The sequence below is a fragment of the Pundamilia nyererei genome, unplaced genomic scaffold (genome assembly GCF_000239375.1).
Source record: "Pundamilia nyererei isolate P.nyererei 1_Seehausen unplaced genomic scaffold, PunNye1.0 scaffold00313, whole genome shotgun sequence".
Taxonomy (NCBI): Eukaryota; Metazoa; Chordata; class Actinopteri; order Cichliformes; family Cichlidae; genus Pundamilia; species Pundamilia nyererei.
In genome coordinates this window covers 262122-286473 of record NW_005187714.1, presented here as the reverse complement: position 1 = coordinate 286473, position 24352 = coordinate 262122, and the positions used below count along the sequence as shown (strand labels likewise).

General features: G+C 40.7%; 1 protein-coding gene across 6 annotated transcripts in view; it reads right to left on the bottom strand.

The window, feature by feature from the left end:
- Window positions 1-24352, bottom strand: part of thsd7ab (thrombospondin, type I, domain containing 7Ab) — a 200170-nt gene that overhangs the window by 28584 nt on the left and 147234 nt on the right. For all 6 annotated transcript variants that reach the window (XR_312239.1, XR_312241.1, XR_312240.1 and 3 more), the window contains 9 exons: window positions 21625-21803; window positions 21011-21016; window positions 20415-20548; window positions 18763-18916; window positions 17255-17396; window positions 10801-10916; window positions 10120-10237; window positions 5757-5902; window positions 3914-4088 (listed from right to left, as the gene is read on the bottom strand). Coding sequence is in view for 2 of the 6 variants with exons in the window: in XM_005751475.1 (XP_005751532.1) it covers window positions 3914-4088; window positions 5757-5902; window positions 10120-10237; window positions 10801-10916; window positions 17255-17396; window positions 18763-18916; window positions 20415-20548; window positions 21011-21016; window positions 21625-21803 (1170 nt within the window). In the remaining 4 variants the exon portion in view is untranslated. The remainder of the gene's footprint in view (window positions 1-3913; window positions 4089-5756; window positions 5903-10119; window positions 10238-10800; window positions 10917-17254; window positions 17397-18762; window positions 18917-20414; window positions 20549-21010; window positions 21017-21624; window positions 21804-24352) is intronic.

Genomic DNA, 24352 nt, shown 5'->3' with positions numbered 1-24352 from the left:
TTCAGCCCCCTGGATTTGGTATAGCGTGGATATCCTTTGTTCCAGCTCGATCACTGTTTGGCTCAGGTTGATGCAGCTTTCACAACTGGATGTTGAGGTCTACCAAAAACTGATTGCTCGTATTTAAACTGCTATAAGTAACTTGTTGAGCTATAATATGTGAAACATATGTCAAATGCATCCCTCATGGATGACATAAAGTCATCTTGAGCCACAAACAACATTCGTGTAACAAGGTAGAAGCCACAAAAACAAGTTGCCACTAGTTGTGGCAGTTGCTAGCATGCGTGCATGCAGTCAGGACGCTCCGACACATCGGATTGTTTATGATATTATCACATGAGAGATACATTTTTCATGTTAAAATTAAGTGATTATGAATACAGGTATAATCACAAAAGCCAAATCTACAGTTTCTATGGTAGATAATACACAAGGCTTCAAAATCCTGAACAATACGTGCAAATGAGCACAACACATGAGTGTGGTCTAATGTTTATAACTGTAAGCCATCTTTGAAAACAGCTGTGACCAGCAAAGCTTTGGACTCTTTCACATGCTCGAGTTACATTGGAAGGATTTAGTGGGGTTTGCCATTTTGAATTCTTTCCAGAAATAAAACCTTAACAGAATAAGGAGTAAGAATAAACAGTACTGCACTTCGAACTCTTTGCCGTGTACATCTAATTAGCTTACGGCCTTAAATAGGAGCCACTTGTCACTTCCAAATCATTATTCAGCTAAGTCCATTGTGAGATCAGAGGTTATATTAAAAAAAGGCCTGTTGGTCCTGGATGCAATCGAGGTCATGGTATGATTAGTTCCTCTCTCCTGCTCTTTATTGGATTTGGCTAAGTTTACAGCTCCAACCAACATAATCAGGGATAACAATACACTTGGCAAACTCATTTATTTATCATCCCAGAGTGCTGCCTTCAAGTAATCAGGGTGTCTACAGGTATAAGCAAGCAATGTAAGACTTTTTAATGCCACTTTAAATGAAATTTAAGACCAAAAGGGCAGTTCGATCGTTAAGCTTTTCCAGGCACCCGCTTTAACCACCAAGAGTAATTGCGGATTTCCAGCTATTTCCCGTTAAACTTGATCTTTCCATTTTTGTAGGCTAATGAACAGGCTGCCTAAGAAAGCATTCGTCTTTATCAAGAGGATGCTTTTTGCCTCAGATCTGTTCTCTCACAATGCCCCACCCTGTATCTAGTGTGTATTTAAGTGTGTACAAAGCCACTTTTGTCAGTTGGAGGAGGAGATTTGAGCCCACTAGTGAAGCTCGTGTTGCCCTTAATGCCTCAATAAAGGCCTTATTTGTTTCTCTCTTTTTACTCATGGGTTGAATTTTCCTGACCTTTTATTGTCTGGACTTATTTAACAATTTTAAACGGCGTACATAAATCAATTCGAGCAGCCTTTGTGTATGAGATGCACCATTTTAGCTGGCTCATGCCTTTGCTGCTGCGCCACGTTTCACCCAAGCCTTTCTTACAATCAAAACACAAATACATCTTCAATCTATTCTCCTCTTAATCAGCATCTCCATTCATATGTGAGGTGAATAAATGAATAAAATCTACACGTCTCCGTACAGCAGATTGTGCAGTCGTATCTTGGCTTGCCATTTTGTCTTTTTATTTCAAGCCCTGAGGATCTTTTGTTATCTCGCCCACACAGATTATTGATTGCACCTTTTTTTTTTTTTTTTACTATTATTTTATCTCTCTCACTGTATGTGTGAGTGTGTTCAAATAATTTTTACTTCTAGGTTTCTTTGCTGTACAAATGGAATCAATTGAATTGTAGGGGTCACAGCTTTCATTTAGATTCTCCTCTCTGTCTATTTCACTGGAAGAGCAGGTGGTCCAAATATTTTGTGCGTTCCACATGAACCAGTTCCTGACGGCTGTGCCTCTGGCTTGGCCGGACACTTCAACATACTAGCAGGGCTTTGCTCTGGGGAGGACTGTGAGCGATCGCCCTTTGACTGTTGTTCTAACGATAACCTCAGCGTGTTTTACTCTTCTCGTGTGCTGCGAGAGGTGAAAAGAAGCAGCTGTGACTTACAGCTGGAGATAGACACCTTGTGAAATTGGAGAAAATGATAGAAACTATGAAGTGAATCGAAAACCCACACATATGCAGAGTACAGCTGTCATGATTTGAAAAAGCAGAGAAGACAAGAGTGCTCTCTAAGCTGATGCAGGCGATGAAGTAGAGAACCCAAAAGTAAATGAAACTCCCATAAAAAAACACAGGTAGACAAAGCTTTGGTCATAATGTAGTCCATTTATTCTGCCTTGAGCTATGCTGCTGCTTCTCATTTTAGAGGTCATGATAGATAGTGAGCTCTGTTCGAGTTTCGAGGTAATGCTGAGACCAAACCCACACGCAAAAGACCAACTTTCAGCACCTCAAATAACAACTGCCAAACTCATTTAGGCATTTCAATTCACTTGGCTTTTAAACGTTACAACAAAGCTTGTTTTAATGTGTATTTAAATGCTCATAATGGCTTCCCTGTAGTATACATCAGACTGCTGAGAAGTGTCGACTGTGCTGTGTATGGAGAGTGACTTGTTAAAGCTGAGAACAGCGACACAAAACAGTTTCAGTGTCCACATGCGCCACTTTTAAACACTCTGTGCACCGTCTTACAAGCACAGCTCCTCTACCATTTTTTTAAAAAAATGCTGATGTCATAATTCCCACCCCTTCTTGACTCTGATTGGTTTGTGAGAAAGAAGTGACGTTACATAAATTGTAAAAGCTGAACGATGAGGGTGTTTTTACACTCGGAGCAATGAGCATTGATCACATTGAGCTTCATAGGATTTGCATAGAAAACTGCTCTGTGGATTAAAGCCTTAAATCACTGCTTTAATAGACAGGTAATGAAGACAGATAATTAGTAAACACTAGTCTCAAACACCTTCTACAGATATGATGATGTATGAGCATGTATTTACCTGAACGCTAAATTAACTGACACATCTGTATCAGCATCTTCAGCGCATGACAACCGATCCAAGTACTCAAGTGATGTTGATGTTAGCAACTATTGCTATTTCTAACTTTGTCTCCTGCTAGCAGCATCTGGGGTTGAAGTGCTGAAAACTGCAGCTCCTCTGGTGGCCACTTGAGGCTGACGCCAAAAGTGTAGAGTCCCCGTAGGCTCCTATGTCAAAATGCCCAATTTCACAGATATGAAATTAACATGTTCACAGCACAGCACACCCCTTCATATCAACTGTCCAGGTAAAGTTTGGCCTCTAACTGACAGATATGTTATTGCTGTCTGCTCGGTCTCACAGCTAGACTAATTCCAGTCATTGAACTGGACCTCCTGTTTGCAGTGTTAGTGCTTTTGGGAGTTATTTTAATGAAACTATCTGAAAAATATTGCAGATTGCTGTGCGGTATAGCCCTTCCAGCACTAATTAGCACTGATAACCGTCTGGTTTAAAGTTGATTACTCCTGGATCCAAAAGAACAACCTAGCAACAATCTAAATGCTAATAAAAAATAAACCCAAAAATCAAGGGGCTCTTTTACATAAAGTCTATAGACTCCTTGTGGGTACTTCATGCCTGATCAGTTTTACTGACAGACACTGAGGTTAATAGTATCCAGCATATTGCTGCCATAGCTTACTATTACTTTGTGTGGCAAAAAGCTGATTTGGAGGAGCTATTTCAGTCACAGAATATTAAAGAAAATTAAAGTAAAGTAAAGTAAGAGTAAAGTCATAATTGATTTAATTTTTTTCATTAGAGAACTTTTTTTTAATAACAGTGGACTGTGCTTCTAATTGCTTCTATTCAGTGTTTGGACTTTCCAAGGTTGCTCATGCAGCCCAAACAACAAATAATTACCACTGAAACCTTGAAGTCAGCATTATTACCTGGACATGGGAGGACACAGCTCTCTTTCAGTCTGATCTGCTTGTCTCCATCGACAGCCACCTCCAGGTTGCTGCACAGCTCCTCGTCCACCAGGCTGCCCTCGCCATCGCTGGAGCCGTCCGACACGAAGCAGGACAGGTTCCTGAAGCGCATGCCGTGTCCACAAACCACATTCTGACAGGACATAAACACCACAGAAGAAGACAGAAGGTGATGAGTTAACACAGTGAGGGAAGGGGGTGTCACACAAACCTGCAGCAATCTGATGGCAGTTTAATAATCCTAGTAAATTCAACTCCTGCCATTTGAATTGATGGAAAGATCAACTAAAGTCAAACAAATACAAAAAGTGTTTATGCGTCTCAAACATTTTAAGAGAAGAGTAAAAAGCATCGCTGAGCTGAGCTGTAGGATGAAAAGCTGCAGGCATTAAGCTGCACACCTCCAGCTTCTCAGCAAGGCAGCATACCTGACCTGGAAATGTATTGTTGCTTAGAACAGAATATGTTCTATATATTTGCAATATGTACAGCGGTTTGTATTTTTACAGAAACAAAAGAGCACAAATACAAACATGGATGAGTTAAACTACTACTACTCTACTTTTTAAGCTGTCATTCGTCTGGAAATTGTGTGAACTGTAACAAATGATTAAAGGGGACCATTTTCCACACTCGGATAAAGGCAGAAAATTAAGGTCAGGGATAGCATCTCATGCAGGACTGCACATGTAGACCACTTGTTAAAGTGCCCTTGTGGATTTTATTATGTGGGTAAGACTGGTAGGGCGTTGAAAACACAAAAGCAGTATTGGAAATAACCTTCTATTGGCAGGCGGGCAGTACAGAGTGTCTGCTGTTCTTGTTTTGACGTTATTGGGACACTAAAGAGTGGAAGGGATGGAGAAAAAATCCTGGTGGATTAAATGAAGAATTGTTATTGTCCTGTTTTGTTTTATGAGTAGAGGTCTATTAAAATGTATTTTAATAGATAAAAGTATAAGGAAGATAAGCTTCCCCATATATTTTCAGTCTCTTTCCCGTGTGGGAGTTAAATTGTCCTTTATATTTGTTCATGAAAGAACAAAATATCTCACAGGATCATTTTATCTGATACATTTTCTGCTAATATTTGCATTTGCTTAGTTAGGTAATATCATTTGGGAGTCCTCCAGGCTGGGTCCTGATTGGAGTTTGATAAGAGGTTACCACCCACAGGATGGTTTGCCTTTTTCTGAAGTGAATGCAGAGTGCATTTAATAAAATGTCGACTGTCTCTGCCTCTCACTCTCACACAGCCGAGGAAGGCAGAGGTTATAAGCACTTCCTTTTTGATCAACTTAAGTGAGGGGCAGCAAAGGATGTTAGTAACAGATGACATTACCTGTCTCTGTGTGTCCCCATAAAACCACATTTACTCTTGAAAAGTTTTGCTTTATGTCATAAAGTATTGCACTGGATGCTTTTAATAATCTGACCCGGTGCCACACGATGCAAAATTGAGTGTACAGGCTGCCAAATTTCTTGGCAAAGGTATTGGTTTACAGTAACGCATCAGCATTAAAGATGCATTAGATTGATTTTTTTTTTTACTGTCCATCTCTCAAAATAACCGTATGAGTGGGGAAATGATGAGCTTGTTCATCAATACTAAAGACTCCATTATTTTTTATCAGGTTCTTAGACTTCACCCTCCTGAAATCCACCTTCTGGCTCAAACTGTTTTAGAGTATTGATCTCAGCTGTGCCTGAGCTCCATTTCTTGTAGCTGACAGAGGTCGATACAATTATTAATGTTTAATGTACCTGGATTATGGTATAACTTTTATATGTATTGACATACCTCTACCCGACACTCAGACCAGGGGCTGTACTGCCAACGGTAGCAGGGTCGGACAGGACAGGGTTTCCACTGCTCCATCTGAGAAGGGCACGGTCGGCCGTCACCCTGAGAAGCCTGAACCACCGACCGCTGTCGCCACATCTTACCTGGAGAGTAAAAAAAAAAAAAGGTTAAATTTATCTCTGGTTTTCTGTGGATCTCTCATTAGGCTTTTATATAAGCAGGATTTTGTTACTTGTTGATCTGGTGGAAATAGGTTAGTGTCGCAGAACTGTCTTTATTGAGTGAATGTCTGTCTTTTTGTTCCGTCATTTTTTCCTAGAGCATCTCCACACCCATAAGCACGTTCAATTCATGATTTTTTTAAGACTTTCTCCACTTCAAAATGTGTTCCCTACTGTGAAAGGAAACAAGATTATCATTGTTATCCTGAATGGAAAATGAAACCCCTACGGCATACAGTGCAGTTTTTCCTTCTAAAGATGTCCAAGTAATGAGCTTAAATCACCAGGAGTAACGATATTGTTCCAGCCATTTGGTGTTAATGTTGTGCGCTGACGTTATGCAGAGTTTTGCAGACCATTGTCTAAATGTTGCTGCTGTGTACTGTCACCAGGGGGCAGTCTCAAAATTATATGGAACCACCTTTAATGTGGGTTACTCTTGCTTGTGTTTGTGCTGTTGTCGTTCCTTTAGCACAGAAAACTATTCACTCTTGATTTTTGGAAGACTTGACAAAGTCAGTGCAGTAGCATAATCTTCTCAGTTTTACAACTGTCATGAACCAATGTTTGTGTTCTGGTTTGGATCACTGAAAGCAGGTATGTTTGACCGTGCGTCCACTTATGGTGCACACTGCAAACACTGCTGTCACATTCTCCTATTTCTCTAAGCAGCCCAGGGCCTACTACACATGCTGCAGTGGTGGGCTAACTGGGGTTGGGGTGGCGGTCAGCCTGATTGGGGCATGACATCCACTGGACCCTTTCCTTCTGGGAAAAACAAAGTTCCTGTCCCTTTACTGTTTTTCTTGACATTGTTTCCCCCTTGAAATGTTTTCAGCAGCAGACAGTATAGGGAAAGTGAGGCTTATAGGGAACCAATCCAAAGTTTAACAATGTCAATAGTATAAAGACGCTACATTGTGAAGTAAAGATTTACTTCATATGAGAAGTTGAAGCAAAGAAAGTCACTTTTACTTGTTTAAGTAGAACTGAAGTAGAACAACAGGTTCCTGTGTTGAAAACTCTCCACCCCAGCACTGAAATCTGAGCATTTTGTTTTACCAGCATGAGAGAAAATTAATATCAGGAGGTTTTTTTTTTTTCTTCAAAGCCTCTGGAGCTCTTGGTTTCTTGATAAAATAATACAATTAATGCAAAGTTCAAAGAGACTTTTCCCCCCCTGAACAATAAGCTAAACACAGAAACACATGCAGTGACCATTGTGGTGTGCCACACAGCAGTCATCCATTCCTTCTATAAACAGCTCATTTAAATTCATGTGTATGCGTTTGTTTTGAATGTATTAAATTAATCCTACGGCGCACAATAGCACTTCACTTAACAGAGCAGGAGTTTCTAAATGGCATGAAATACTGCACCTTTTTTCCCTTTACCATCTTGATTGGTTCTTGGTCAACTTGAGTAAAAAGGCTTTTATTCCACATCAATCAGAAAAACCTCTTTAAATAAATCCAATTCATCGCAGAACCCCGGAGACCATTTGATTTAAGTGCAGAATTGATGCTATGAATTAACTGAAAGACTCGACATAGAAGCCCTTCACACACGTTTCTAAAAGCAACCTTCTTGTCTACCTGCTTTAAACTGCCCACTCTCAACTCTCACAGCCCTCCATTTGTTGCATATTCCACTTACATTTTCACACTGACAATCCAGCAAAGTGCTCACCTCAAAATCCACCTTTACCAACCTACATTGGCTTTCAACACATAAAACAACCAGCGTTCCCACACATTGACACGCAAACTGTACAATTTCATATCCCACTCCAATAAAAAAAAAAAAAAACTTCCCCCACACATACACAGAAAAAACGCACATCAAATAAGGTCCCCGCCTTTGCCCTTTTTTTTTTGTAAAAAAACCTTTTTTATCTTATTCCTTTTGATTTACCAACTATTGCTGTAGCGCCCTTTCTTCAAAGGGCTCCCTTGGCCCTGAGGAGCAGGAACATATAATGGGACAGAATCAATTGTGTGAACTGCTGGAACAACAACTAGGCAACAGGACGACAAATTTTCTATGGTCATTTGGAAAGACTATAACACAGTAACTTTGACTTAAATAAAGACTCCCTCTGCTTTGTTTGTGGGAGTTTTTCTAGCTAGCTACATTTGGAAATGTCTGAGATGCGTGTCTCCCAAATACACGCTTTGGTACCATGTGTACATAACATGTATGTAGCCCACAGTAAGAAACAGAAGTAGAAACTTTTTGTAGGAATTAGTAATTTGGTTTTTGTTATTTATTTATCGTTAGTTTCTGACCTGGATGGATAATTTAATTTTTAATCAATAGGATTTTTTGTCCCGCCTTTAACTGTTCCCATTTTGGTTACACTGGTAAGGCTGCTTAGTCCCACATCAGCATGCATGTGAAATAACTCTGACCTTGCTCCTAGGTCAGGTTTCTTTTGTAGTTGGAGATTAAAAAAAACCCCAAATTAAACAAACTGAGAGTCCACAGACCTTCTGGAAATCCATAGAAGTACGCTGATCTTTTATTACAATGGGTGTCGAGCCACAGCTCATATGGAGCTCAATCTAATTCCCTAAATTGTGGTAGGACAGACTGTGCAAAACATCCATCCTTTGTTTGGCTAATTTCACACTAATAAACTGCCCAGATAAGCCAGCAGGCGTGAACTGGATAGCACTGACATTTAAAAGACCCTGGTCTGACTTTATTTTACTTTCTTGGTCTCTGTGCATGCACATCATTTTGATTATTGTTGTTGGTTGTGATACAAAGCACAACATTTTAATACAACCAGAACATTGTTCCATCATTTCTGCAGATGTGTCTTCATTGTGGTTACCCATCCTCCTTTTGCAGTTTGGCATCCTCTAGTATTTTTGTTACACACTGGTTACATATAGTTACACTTGGGGACATTAAACATGGCCAGTTTCAAAGGTCAGTGTTTCTACAAGTAATTCCCTGTTTCAGACAGTTTATTCCTCCTGACTCTGTACATCAGTGAGCACATTTCCTTCACATAGTCATCTCATAAACACTTCTTCTCTTCTGTTTGTGGGAGCCAGTAAATCATAAGAAAGGGAGGAGGAGAAGCTTAAATGGCTTGTTTCAGATGACGTGTGAGGGCCTAGTATCAGATAAATAAGGAATATCTCAAACTCTGCAAGAAAAAAAAATCCTCTCCTACAGTTACATTTTTTTAAATGCACCACACACATGTACACAATTGACCACACTCCAATATGTGGTCACACCAGCTGTGGGAACAATGAGTTTTTAGACTACACCTATCAATAAACTTGGCCCACGTTTTGATTTCAAATGCACACCTGTAAAGTTTGGTAAAGCTGCCAAGAGTTTACATAAAACTGCATCCTGCACAGACAGACACACAGATGGATGGGTAGACATAGTACTAAGTACTAAAAACTGCTTGTTTGGCAGTTCTTGCTACAGTAAAGACGGACTAAGGAGGTAAAAACAATAATAGCTCTGTTATCACAGTTGGATCTTGTTTTTTCAACAGATAAATGGTAAATATAGATAAAGCAACAGGAATGTAAGGTGGTTGGAAATGGTCATTATTTTTTATTTGATAGGACAGTGTAGCACAGACAGAAAAGTGAAGTGAGGGGAGAGAGCATGAGTGACAGACAGCAAATGGGATACATGGTACCTGGGCCACCTGCTCTACCAGGTGAATTAAAAATGTGCGTCAGGAGCCTGTGTTTCACCTGTTTTAGCTTTAGTCGTCTGTTGCAAATTCAAGAATCTATGTTTGGCCATTTGCCATTAAGACTGAAGTGCAACTTTACAATCTGGCATCCTCTTTTACAACACGTCTTAAAACATTTATAGACCATCTTAAACGTATATGTGCTTCATTATTTTGCCTGAACTTATTTATCTCGTTTACTTGTTTATGTTGGCATTTGCCTTTACTCCAGTGTAATCTCATTATTGCACTTGAAAAGAGCAATGGAAGTAAATCAGTAAGATTAATGTGCAATTAATGATGAAAAGGAGGCGCAGTGTTTAGAAAAGTTGTCTTGTTCGTGAAAGGTTACCGATTTCATACTCCTGGATTTTGATGGCACTGGAAGCTGCTCGGGACAAAAACGTGTGTGTGAAATTCTCACCTTCTAGACCGCAGGTCTGTGAACACTCTGACCAGGCCGACCACTCCGACAGCTGACAGTTGACAGGACACTCGACCACACAGGAGATGTTCATCTGCCACTTCTTCTCCAAATTCATCTGCAGCACATGTTTCAAACAACACATCATCAAATCATTCACATAACAGACAACCAATCATTACGCTGCAAACTCAATCTGCTATGTTCAGACACTGACTTGACCTCTCAGTACTGCAACTCCCAGAAGTCTCTGTTCTGGCAAAGGGCAGGTTTCCGGCCAGCTGAATTGGATTATAAAGGCTGCTGTGAAAACCATCCCGACACAGTGTGTTTTTGTGAATGAGCCAGATGATGAAGTGGGCCAAGGGTTAAATAGCTGTGGGGAAGGCTCTGCCACAGCCCGCCGGCTACAATTACATGGAGTTGACACATTATGAATGAATAAAACGCCCAGCCAGAAGCAACGACAACAATCTCTGCATGGGAATATTCTTAAATATTTCATGTTGCTTCGGGCTGAATAGTACCGGAACGGTGCGATAATATATTTTAATGAGTTATGTGATCACGTCATTAAGAAAAGAAATTAGAGTGTCAAACAAAGAAAGTAAAATTGGATTCTTCCAAGAAACAAAAAGGGAAGGTCCAAAAGCAAACACCTGAAGGATTTTCCAGTCTCACCTCTTCACAGAATTTTATATCCACCGATTTGCCATCGCTGCGAACGCAGTCAAGCATCCGGGTTTTGATGCCGCCGCCACAGACAGCGTTTGGACTCAGCTGACACGTACTCCAGTCTGAAGAGAAACAAAACATATTCACAATTTTACTAGTTTTAACATTAAAATTATTAACACAAATATTGAGAATCACCGCTGAAGACGGCACTGCTGTTTGTGCCTACGAACAGCAATTTGCCATGACCCCCTTTGAAGAAGTCACCTTATACCCAGTGGCATACCTCTTCCTAGTGTTTGGAATGCCCAGTGGCAGTCCTGTTATATAAATACCACCTGCAACGTAAGCTGGATTTTCTTGCATTGTCAAAAGGAGGATCTTCAACTTGAAATTCAGAAGTTAAATCTGCCAAGAAAGGCAGGCGAGAAGAAGCCAAAAGCCAAAAAACTTGCTTGTAAAGACAAGCTGTGAGCTGCCATGTTGGTTCATGTCAAGAAGTTGGCTCCAAAGGGTCCTCTTTAGACAGTTCAGGGTGTTAGGAGTGAAGCTCGAAAATGACAGTCTAGTCCTGGAAGAGAAATTTGTATGTGCAACAGTGAGAATGCAGAAGTGCTACAGGATACTCCTGATCTGATGGCTGTTGATGGTTTGTTCATGGTGAACGGTTACATTTGGGCCAGCTGAATAGCATGCTTGGAGTATTCGACACAATGCAGATTCTAAGGATGGTAGTGATTCTAACACAGGTCCTGATGTTTGTTTGTACAACTTCATTTTCAATGCTGACTCCAGGCACATTTTTTTCTGTGCTGCAGCAACAGCCTGGGAACTTCTTGTACTTTGTAGTGATGCCCAGCACGATGTTTTTTTTTAATACTACGAGGATTTATTTTTACACAGTACATGTAGCCTGAAACATAATCGGAAAGGTCGTATAGAGAAACAATCTCGCTTTGTTCCTTTTTCTTTATCACACTCACAAAATGAAAAATGTCAAGCTTTCGGAGCGACAATGGCTCTCTCACAGAAAATATAAATAACACCAGATAATAAGTTGAATAAATATGCAAAGACTTGGCATCTGCTGTGGTTTAAATAACTAATTTCAGTTTGTTTTCTGCAAATAACTGAAAATAAACACTGTTGAATAATCCAGCACAAAGACAGCACTGCAACGTTGCCCTGAACTTTATGAGTGCAACTCTACAAAAGGCTTACCAACAGCACTGGCAGTAAAACAAAGAGCTGTTCTAAAGCTTCAACAAACAAATCAAGCATGGCATCCAGATCTTTAAGGAAACTGTAAATAAGTTCTGAAATATGATCTGAATAGATATGATTTGCACTGAAAGCATTAAATGTGCTATTTAATTGAACTGAGACTGTGTTCTCCCAAATGTGTCAAAGTTGGATTATTCCATTATGCAAATTCTTTCTAAAGTTGATTACTTTTATTATAGTGTACCACATCAACTTGAATAGTTCTTCTTTGATTCTCAAATGAATTCTTGAGAAAGTCTTCATTTAAGACAAGTCCTCAATTTGTAATTTTCGCAACTTGGAGACAGAAACGATCACAGATGCTGCGAATCAACAGTAGCATTTATTTGGAGTTATATTTGTTGACAAAACCACAATTTCTACAAATCATTTCAGCACAGTTTCATTTTACAAATGACTTAAAGAAAATTCTGGCTGTTTAGTTACTATACGGCTTTGGTACATTTGCCTGCTAGGTGCTAGCTCTGTGGTTCTGCAGCTTTTCAAAGGCTTTTTTGGCACCAAAAACAGCTGCTCAGTCTGCAAATAAAACCTTGATGTGAGTTCTCTGAGTGCACAAACACAGTTGGATGCTGGATACCAAAATAATGAGCTGAAAGATGCTAAATGCTCCGAATAACTGAGAGGAACTGCTAAGCTGGGTGATAAGGATCTGCGGGTTTGTGACAGAACACAGCGCTTACTTGATTAATGATTATTTAATATAGTTAATTCTATCTGTTCTAGATGAATACAGCATTCTGGATAAATTCCAGTCTGGTTTTCGTAGAGCACACTCTACTGAAACGGCACTTATTAGAGTCTCTCCAGTGACATCCTGATGAATTATGCAGGAGAATGCTCTACCTTGCTGATGTTGGACTTGACGCCTGCCTTTGATACTGTTGACCATCACATTTTGCTAGATAGGCTGAGACATTGGGTGGGTATATCAGGGTCTGCTTTGGACTGGTTGACATTTGCCAAACCTTCTATCAGGAACCTTGGTGTAACTTTTGACTCAGCTCTGACTTTGGACACTCATGCTAATTTATTGGTTTGCTCCTGTTTTTATCATTTAAAAAATATTGCTAAGCTGAGTCCCATTGTTTCACACTCAGAACTAGAAATGGTCATCCATGCATTTGTCTCATCTCATTTGGATTATTGCAATTCTTTGTTCACTTGTTCATGTAAAGCCTCTGTGGATCATTTGCAAGTTGTTTAGAACGCTGCCGCAAAGCTTCTGACCAAATCTTCTAAATACTCCCACGTTACACCCCTGCTGATCCAGTTGCACTGGCTCCCCATAACATTCAGAACCAACTTCAAGATTTTGACTTTGACATTCAGGGCTCTGCATGGACAAGCACCAACCTATATCAGAGATCTTTTACATCATTACATCCCCAGCAGGTCCCTGAGGTCATGTGATCAGGGCTTGCTGGTCGTCTAGCATACGGGCTGAAAACGAAAGGTGATAGGGCGTTTGTAACTGTGGCCCCCAGACTCTGGAACTCCCTTCCTTTAAGCCTGAGATCTGTGGACTCAGGTTTTTAGCTGTTTTTTAAATGAAACCACTATCTTTTTAAACTTGCTTTTGGTTGATTTCTGTTTTTATGTTTTAGCTTTTCTGTGAAGCACTTTGTGATTTCTGTCTTGAAAGGTGCTATACAAATAAAATTTTACTTACTTTACTTACTTAATTAATATAGTTATTAAATAGCAGCGTTCACTAATAAGCTATCACGTAAAAGGTAATCCTGGCATCAAGTGCACTGTGTTTTACAGCATTAAATGACCCTTACAATACAACTGTTATCTGCCTGCTTTGAGAGCACATAACTTTACCACATATCAAATATTTGCCAGCGTTCAGCAGGTTGCAGCTGTTGATTTTACCACCCTGAGTGCGAGCAGAGCTGGAAGGCAGGTGAGAGGGTGTCATGATTTAGATGAGAGCAAGAAGCGAAAAGAAGAGGAGGAAGCATTGAAGTCACAAGAAACCAGCCTTTCACAAGTGTTCTGCCTCTGTACTTGGATGTATTTTCAGTTCAAGCGGGATGATGTGGAGGGGACAAAACACAAGGAGACGCTGTTTAGAAGTGTTCGAATGCCTCAGCTGTCACAAAGTCTTTACACTTCAGAGAGAATAAATCCCAAACAGTGAGAAACAACCGTAGTCTGTCTTCGGCTTTTTATGGGGGAGCACACAAAAATGCATTGTCGCTTTATGTTGTCTCATTCCTCTCTGAAAGTTGCTTACCTTAAGCTTTTATACAGTACGCTCATACACAGAGTCTCCCAGCAAGGACAAGAACAAGGATTTTTATATAAAACATCAATTAATTGGTAGAGTTTTTGATATGACGTATTGACACAATGCGACACGATCAAGTTAATTACTAACTCCACTGCTGACACACTAAAATTTCCCAGCCATCAGAGAGCAGAAACTACATAGACCTTTTAGGATACACATGCCAAGCATATAAATGAACCATTTTAAGCTGCCAGATGACTCAGCAGAGCAGTGCGCATGCCTTGTACTTGCCACACTGTAACTTTGACTTCAGCTCATTACCTTTGTGGCATTACATTCTTCGTCTCCTTCTGCCACCTCTTTAAAAATAATCAGTGTGGCTTTGTTGTATTTCTGGAGTCTTTATAGCTTCTGGCTGTTGAAGATGACTTTTAAAAACAGATGCCTGCAAAGAGGTCATTTAAGATTTCTAACATCTCACTTATATCCAATAAATCTGGCTGCCATTAGTGTCTTTTTATGGCGGAATTGCGTTGTGTGGCCATTTGGTCTGATTTGAGTCGCCTCCTTTGAAAAATAAGCAGAATTTAAAAGCTGAATATGAACAGAAAAATCCAAAGATTTAGGAAGCAGAACTTGGCACCCTGAGAAAATTATTTCTGTGAAGGGAAAAAGCAGCATTTTATTCCATACTTGGGGTTTCACTGCCTTTAAACAACCACAGTGCTGCTTAAAAAAAAGAAGAAGTAAAAGAAAAAAACTTGCAACAACGGGGAGGCTGAGGTATCACTCACGAAGAGCGCCGTGCGATGAGCGGTTGTTTTTAGCTGCAGTGAGCTCGTTTGCAAGCTCAACTCGGGAAATTGTGTCTCCTTCTGCTGAGGAGCTTTGTGGCACTCTGGGGACTGGAAATAGGGAGATCGCAACAAGAAAGACTGACAGTAAGAGACAGAGAGAAAGGCAGCAAGGAAAGGAGAGAAACGTTGCAGGAAGGAGCAGCTTGGATGATCTCTGCATCAACAATGGAAAAAGAATACCCAATAATAATTTCTGCTCATATATTAAGTACATATACCCCAGGATACCTGCATGCCACTGTGAACTCAGCAGTTGGGATAATGTGTCACCTCTTCCAAAGAGCAGAGGGAGCAGGAGGGTGGGCTTCCAAACTAAGTGAGTGCCAAACTCTGCTTTTATTCGCTTCTATTGAAATTGTTTCTTACAGTTTCCAAAATGAAACATTAAAGCATAACCTCAGTGACATGTGAGGTGGAGCTGTGATGTCCCGAGGATTCGAGGGGGAGGCTCGGGTAGGCTGCCAGCTCAAATCTATTTTGGAAATCTTTCTGTTTACAGTTAATCAGAAATGTTTTCTGTTCTAAGCAGTCACACACAGAGGTGCCACTGAGCAAGGCATTTAACCACAGTGGCCTGCAGCCAACTGGTTTACTTGTACTCTTCCAGGCTTTAATGGTTGTAGCTGCAGAGAAATCAAACTTAATGTGTGCCTATTCAACCTCCCTGTGCAAACCGGCGCTAAAGAGATAAACAACCAACCAATAAATAGCTGGCTTTTAGAGACGAGCATTGTGAAGACCAGCTGTGAGCTGGACTCAAAACAGTCCTATTAACGTTACATTGCCATTATACAAGGTTTTGATAAGACCCCGCATGGTCTGCAATTATCCTACTAGAATGAAACAAAAGCGATAAGGATAATGAAAAAAAGAAAATAGATGAGCTGTTTATTGATCGCTCATCCCGTGAGGGGCTCAATCTGAAATGGATGCTGCATTTTAAGGCTTACATTTAAGGGGCTGATTTTCATGTCACTGATTTGGTTCAGATTTGGTTCACATCGCTGACAGCAGCCCAGAAATCACACAAGCAGCAGCAATGCTGCCATTTTCAGGAAATACGTGATGATGCAGACTGCCAGGGGGCCACAATCCCCGTGTTAATCATCCTCATCCACTCGGAAATGTCGTGAAATAACACAGACAAACCTAAAAAGTCCAGAATACTTCTTTTTACTTCTCACAGTAAGGACTTGATGATTAATAGCACATCTCTACTATTTTAAGGAACTCCTGCGTCACCATGCCACCACGCAGTTACATCACCATGGCGTTGTTAAACATTCACATATTAACTGAACATTAACACTGGTTAGATGTATCATCGCCACAGCAACTTCTGGTGTGAGACACCCAGGCCAAAATCCTGAACATGCATGAACATGAATTTTATTTATACAGCGCCAAATGACAACAACAGTTGCCTCTCAGCGCTTTATATTCTAAGGTAAAGACGCTAAAATAATACTAAGAAAACAGGGTAAACCCCAACAATCAGATGATCCCCTATGAGCAAGTGTTTTGGCAACAGTGGGAAAAAAGAACATCAGGCTCAGGGAGGGGCAGCCATCTGCGTGAGGGGAGGAAGACACAGGAATTCACAAACCTGCTCTTTGTATGTGGCTTGGAAGGAGTCTAAATAAAAGATACGGAAAAAACAGCTCGTCTGGGCTAGCTTTTATAGTCTGGAAGGCTCAAGTGAGCCAGGACCTTCTCCAAGACAATGTGTGGAGCGTCATGCTGTTCTGAGCCATAAAAACATATTGTACAATCACAATACTCAAGGAGCAAACACAACATGACTGCAGTAACTACAACAGAACATTAACAGTCCCAAGAGTCTGTGCCTTTCCTGCCATGAACTGTCTGTAAGACGCTTTTCTTTCTCCACCTGATTATTGTTAAAAAAAACAGCTGCTATTAGCTGATGATTGTTTCTCTATTAATAACCAGCAAAAAAGCCCTTTGACTTTTATATCAGTACATCCTTTTTGGGGAGATTCAGTGTGCCATTTTAAACCAACCAATGAGTGTGGGTTAGGCTATAAACCTGGGCTTCTTCAACATTTCCTTTTACCTGTGATGTTGTAGAAGTAGTTGAAACAGTTGAGGTTAAGGCTGCAGGGCTCCTTTTCGGTCGTGTCTGGACACTCTCTTCCCACGCTGGGGGGTCGAATGGTGTATGCTGTCCGCACTCGATAGTTACTTCTGGTACAGGGCTGAAACAGAGACTTCCCATTAAAAACCTGAGCCATTAGAATGCATAAATGATTAAACAGGCCATATTGTAGCGAGTGATAAGAAGTGAATGGAGGCATATCCTTGACCCGGAACAAAGTCATAGCGTTCCTGCAGCCATGGTGTTCATGTGTTTTGATGATTGAAGGCACTAAATGTGTTAGAATTATTTATGAAGTTATTGGGCTGCGATTCATTTAAAATGTTAATGTCAAGATGTTCTCCGATGGCTTTCCTATGCCTGGAGGAATGCCTTTAAATAAGGCTCTTTCTTTCCCAAAATGTGGAATTCGATGTTTTTGTTCCAGCAGGAGTTGATAGGAGGGCTGAAACAGATATTCTACTGGAATGGTAAATCACCAGACTCTACACGGTCATTGCTCGCAGAGAAGAGAGTTGGGGGAGAAAATGACAGCCTTTTGAATAACTCCATTGCTGGCATGATGAATAAAACATGTGAGAGGCCCTGCTGGTGCCACTGCAGACTCCACGTCGAGACTGGAATTGTGGGAAGATGGTGCGTCAAGCACTTTGGGAGAGAATGGGGTGTGATTAACAATGGCCAGGGTGCTGCTGTGAGAACAGCGGGTGAAACCAGAGCAGTTAAAGCGGCTTTTTACCATCAAACGGAGGTGTCGGGCGGAGGAGTTGAACAGGATGTTCTGACACCTTTGGAAGTTTTTGCAAAAAGAATGAACATTGCGTGTGTGCTGCATCCTGTAGGTGTGTGCTGATTGCAGGGGCTGCTGTCTTTTTACAAATCTGAAGTCACCATGGAATAGGAAACTGTCTCAGCTGTAGACCAATATCAGTTATATTTAATTTACCATAACTTTTTTACAGTGAAGTAATTTTTTACAAACTGAATTTGTGGTGTTGTGTAAGACTATTTTTGGTTGTCTGCCAAATCATGTTCACAAATTAGCTGCAATATTTTTAGCCTCAGCTTTTATGTTTGCTGCTACATTACTGCTGAAATATATCCAGGTGTGTGTGTGTGTGTGGCTCTACATGCTCCTGAATCTTTATCATAAATCATGTTCCCTCCCTGCTGAATGCACAGTGAGTACAGTGTAATATAGGTGATATATAAGCCATTTTTCTCCTTCTTCCCAGTTCATATATCTCTTTTATTCCTCCTTGGTGGATGAGAAATAACCTGTTGACAAAGATTCACACACTGCTCACAATGATACAGTACAGCCACGCTTTGAATTCCTGAACCTCAGAAAATTTTTTCCAACAAGAAAATCATATCAGTGGACTTTTACAGAAATCTGACGCTGCCATATCTGCTCTGTGCCAGACAGCTGAGCTGCTGCTTTCTGATGTGGGTTCAGCTCTCACCAGGGTGCAGCGACTCCAGGGTTCCCAGTCGCTGAGGACACAGTCCTCAGGGCAGGGCAGCCGGCTTTCCCTGGCCCCCAAGGGCATCTCCTCCGGGTCGCACAGGTAGTCCTCGACGGGCTCAGATGGGCCGTCAATTGTGTTGAGCATGCACCTGTGGGATCGGGCAAGAAACACCCAGAGTTTGACCTTGTTTTAGCAATTCTGCTGTTGTGGTGCAAAGAAAGAAATAGTCAGACAGTGTGTTTTAACTGGACAGGGAGCTGACAGGTACATGAAGTACCTGACAACCTATGTGCTTCTCACACGGCAGGGTGGATCCCCCAGAGTAGGTGAGGTCAGGTCTATAAAAAAAGTCTAGTTTCACCTTTATTTTAACTTTTATTGTAAGTTTTAACAAAAACATTTTTTACAATAAGTAAAAAGTTAATTGTTTTTTTCAATTAAACCAGAACCTGGATTTCCTCAACGACCTCAGTCAGAATATTTTATTTAAATTGCAGCTCGTTACACCCCAGTCGGCCATTTACAGTATTAATTTCCCCTGCTCTAAGGAGGGACAACTCAGCTGAGGTCATTAGCATTTTTACTCACTCTGACTGTACATTAGCCGTTCTAGCAGCTTAATGGACCACCAACAATCATGCTAAGATGCCAGGTTGGTTATTATCAGGACTGTATATGTTGATATCTTTTCAAGCAGAGTTGCTCCCATGTATGTGTGTTTCAATCCACTGTTTTTAAGATGTTTTTGTTTTGAGTAACTCAATCTACTTCATCAGCTGATCAGTACCAGATAATGATTTTCCAAAAACAGAAAATGTGCATATGTTTGTGTACTTTAATGGTGTGCCATAGGAACACCAATTATTGAATAACTGAATTAAGAAGAGCAGAATCAATTTGTCACATTTTAAAACTGTAGTGGAGTTGTAATTATTTCAACTCTAAAAGACACCAAATAAAATTCAGTCAGTAAAAATAAGATTATTTAAATCTGCAATGATTTTAACAGGTGTTATGGTTGTGTGGGGCCTCTATGCTATCATTATGTCCAACTCCAGTCCTCGAGAGCTACCGTGCTGCAGCTTTTGGATGCATCTTTGTTCCGACACACTTGAATCAAATGAATGGCTTATTATCAGGCCTTTGTCAAACTTGATGGCATGCTGAAGTGGTAATCCAACCATTTGATTCAGCTATATTGGAGTAAGGATGCATCTAAAAGCTGCAGGACAGTAGCTCTCGAGGACTGGAGTTGGACACCCCTGCATTAAGCTTTGCATAAGTAATGAGAGCCTCATATGGAACAGAGCATCAGTGACAACATATAACACACTGAATAAGTCAGGCATAGAATGAAAGGAGGAGCTGGAAAGTTTGTGGGCTGCAAAGTGGCTTGCATAGCAACTGTAGCCACCCCAGTGTGGCTTAAATAAAAAACCCTGTATGAGATTTGCTGTGAAGCACAAACAGCTGTGTCATCAGTTAATGCTGGCTGCAGCTGATATCTGCTGATCTGCCAGGATTGAGGCTGAGCTTAACTTTGTGGCCTGCCTGAATAAATGCCATGCTCAATTACAATAAAAATTTTTTGGTAAACACTGAAAACAAATAAGCAAAGCCACAATGGCAGGCAATCTGACAAATACCTGACTCTTCTGGTCTGGACACCTTCTCCACAGTTTTCTTTCAAATCCACGTTGCTGACTTTCCACACACTCCACGGCTCGGCCACCCACACGTACTGTTTGCAGTCACTCTGACACGGCACCACCTCATACACCTGAGAAAAATAACAAACACTCTGAAGTTGATAGAGCAGCAAATCAAATGTAGCAGATTGCAGTTTCTTTTCTAAACTTTTTTGCTGCAGGCAAATCTCAGAGGCTTGCTTAGCTAACAAATATGATCCTCGTGGTCAAAATGAAAAAAGTCGCCTCTACAAATATATTTATTTTTTAATATTTCATCTTAGCCATGCAAGTTTGTCAGTTAAGGTTTGCCTAATACACTGTGATTCTTTAGCTCAGCTCTCTGAGGTTTAACTCAGCCAACGAGATTATTTCTGCCCCCAGAGAAGCTTTGCCACTGAGAAATGTCTGCATAAATAAAACTCAAGTCTCCTATAGGACCTTGTTTAGCTACATTCATGACATTGTGAGTGTGTACATTTATCTGTCAGTGACCTACTGACGCTGGTGACACTGTGAGTACATTGCAATTATCTGAGGAGAGCAACTCTTACCTGGGCCTGTAGCAATGAGTCACATCCAGCGAGCATCGGGTTGGATTAAAAGGAGACAGATGGATTAATGAGCAGATGCCAACTGTTCATACAGTGCAAAACCTATGATTAATGCAACATTCAAGAGTTCATAATCAGAAAAGCCTGTGGCATAAACACCTGTGTGAACTTAGCAGATTCACACACACTGCCAGGCAAACTTGCTGATACTCTAAGGCCTGGAAAGCATTTCATTTGAGCAAATCAGAGAACCTTAAGGAATCAACTGGCACATTTGGGGGCATTAATTCAGTGGATGGGATCCATTTATAGCACCCGTTGCTTTTTGCAGTGTCGCTGCTCAGAAAAAAATGACTGCAGCAATAATGAGTGGAAGGTAAGAGAAAGCTCTGCAGACTCAAGTTTATTGTCATAAATAATTAATTTATTTCTTTCTCTCTAGTGCTGGATATGTATAATGTGCAGCATACTTGTAATAACTACAGACATATTGTAGCTCAGCTCATAAATATTAAACAATGGTGAGCTGAAAAGAGCTTCAGTTTTGACTTTAATCTCCTGCTCAGCCACCAGCTCGCATGTCTTAGCACGTAGATTAGTTTCGCTGTCAGTACCTGGTTGATGTGGTCCAGTTTAGGACACGGCCGACCTCCGTTGTAAGGCTTCTCCCGAAGCCATTTGGAGCGAACTTTGACTCCGCTCCCACAGGACTTGCTGCAGCGTGACCAGTTGGACCATTCACTGAGTTTACAGTCTGAAGGGCAGGGGATGATGCACGCCTCTTCAATATAACCTGAAAGGAGGTGAAAAACAGGCGTTTTTGTTGTATTTTTTATAGCGCAGATTCTACTCTAAGGTTTGTGACCTGTAAACTTAAATGGATGAACACTGTGACCTAAGAGTTAGCTACAGACATCAGAAGAAAATCCAAAATACTGCTGTGCTGCTTTTTCATGCATTTTCAATAAATTATTGGAGCGCACAGTATCATCTCTTACTAATTATTTCATGAGGAAAAAGCATTCACCAGAAAATTGATTCACAAGAAATTTGCTTTGAAATAAAAACCTTTGTTCTTTCTGCCTCCCACCAGCAGGATCTAAGCCTCACAGGTTGGAAACGACTGCTTTAGAGAAAAATACCCGTTGTTTTCTTCATCTAGTGCAGTTCCATTTTTTTTTTCCTGTCTAACATTTCAATTTTATTTAAAAGGTGTAAAAGCCTTGTAAACTATTAACCAATACTTTACAAACTAATCTAAATGCATTTATTGATTTTCAGCCAAGTGGAATAAAAACAGGGTCCATATTCAAAGGCCTCATTTTTTGCTCTATTACTGACAAGTGGAAAAAAAAATCTCCCAAAGCAGAGGTACAGTAGGGCCTGGCAGGACGCTTCGTTATTTCAGTCCATCTTCCCACAGCTCACAGAGTCTTGACACCATCAGCAGGGTGGTGCTTTTTTGGATTTTTCTACATCTCAGTTGTGATCTCCTCTGTCTTGACCTCTACACAGAGGTCAAGTTTCAGTCAAATATGATGAAATATTTCTACACTCCTGGATTTGTGTATTGAAACTTTCTCTACAGATTTCTTTTCCTTGATAAGAAACAGTCTGTTTAGTGCATCAAGTACATTTTGTAGGCTTATGCAACAGCACTGGTCTGCAAATCAGTTTAGCCTTTGATTAAGAAAATCAATGAGGTGAATGAGCTGGTAAAGTGGACTGTCTCACCGGCTGCTTAAGCCCTTCCTGTTTCTAATGTGAGCTTCTCCAGGCTGCTTTTATTTTCAGTGAGACATGTGGTGCTACGCTGATGATGGGCTTGCTGAGAACACACTTCCCACGATTCAAGAGGAATCCCACACAGGCCAGTCACTCCTCACAAATCAATGTTGTCAAGTGGAGTCGTTTTCTCACTTTTTCTAACCTGGGAAAAGTCTTGCTGTTCCCTTCGCGCTTCACACTGACATACTGAGCTGCCGGGTACAACAACACCTGACCACTGAGCTCTGTGGGATCTCTGTGCTGTTAGTAATTCTCCATTCTGTCAGATTTTCTGTATTGGTCCAACAACTGAGCAAACAATGTCTCAGTCTCAAAGCTCAAGCTAAAGTTTAGGCTAACACAGCTCAGCTCAGGCAGAGCGGTCTGGTGGTGTGACCATGTGCTGGTAAGAAGACTGAGCCTAGTCTGAGTAATACATTTATATGTTTAGGGCACCAAAACACTGCAGAGGTTTATATTTAAGTTTATCTCTGATGGGCAGAGCCATGGTTAAAAGGACAATCACAACCATCACCTCTGAAATTTGACTGGCCTACACCCTCAAAGACTGCTGTGATATCAGTGAAACCATGGGCAGAAATTACAGAGGGAACAAAAGGGAACAGATGCCCTTTTTTCAGGGAAAACAGTTTTGTCCTCTTAAATGCATCGTTATAAATATATGTTATTGATTATAGTATAATAATATGTATTGAAAGCTCTTGAATGGTTGGGTGGGTCTCACTAGTAGCACCAGGAGAACAATCTGGAATAAAAGTTGAATTAATATGATTTTTGTTGATTGATAAATATTGTAGGATTTATGAGGTTATATTTCCAGTGGTGCATGCTAGAAAAATGTTATTAAATAATTAGCTGCAAGTGCTAAAAATGGACCTGAAACAAAGCTTGTGTGGACGGGAGAAATCTGGGTATGGCATTATTTGGTTTTTGATGCGATGCAAATGCTGGCATAAATACAGACTTAGTATTGCTTAAAACAGCTAAGGAACATCCAGACCATTGCCGCCACAGGCAGTAGCCAAATGGATTGTTAGACTTTAATCATGGGGTTTTAAACTTGGCTCAACTGGAGAGGACAGTTGAAGGGTGATCGTGCCACCCAGTCTGCTGGACCAGAACAGAGCAGTACGTTTTCTTAAAGCTAATAAGATTAGAAAATAAAAGTCTTTTTAATCCAGTCAGAGCTAGAGTTCTGGCAGCACTTTGGCAACAACTACGGTAAATACACAGTGATCTCGTCCATACACATACACACAGTCGTGTCTCCATGGAGCTGCATTCGTTTAATAAAGCCCATCTCTAAACGTAACCATAACTATTACTTGCATAATCTGCACTTAGCCTTACCCAAACACTAACGCCAATCTTTCCTAAAAATTAAATGATTTATGTAACAGGAACCTGCTTTTAGTCTCCATATGCGACTGTGCAAACAGATTTAGGTCCCCACAACATGAGTAATACCTGCACACACACACACACACACACACACACACACACACACACACACACACACACACACACACACACACACACACACACACACACACA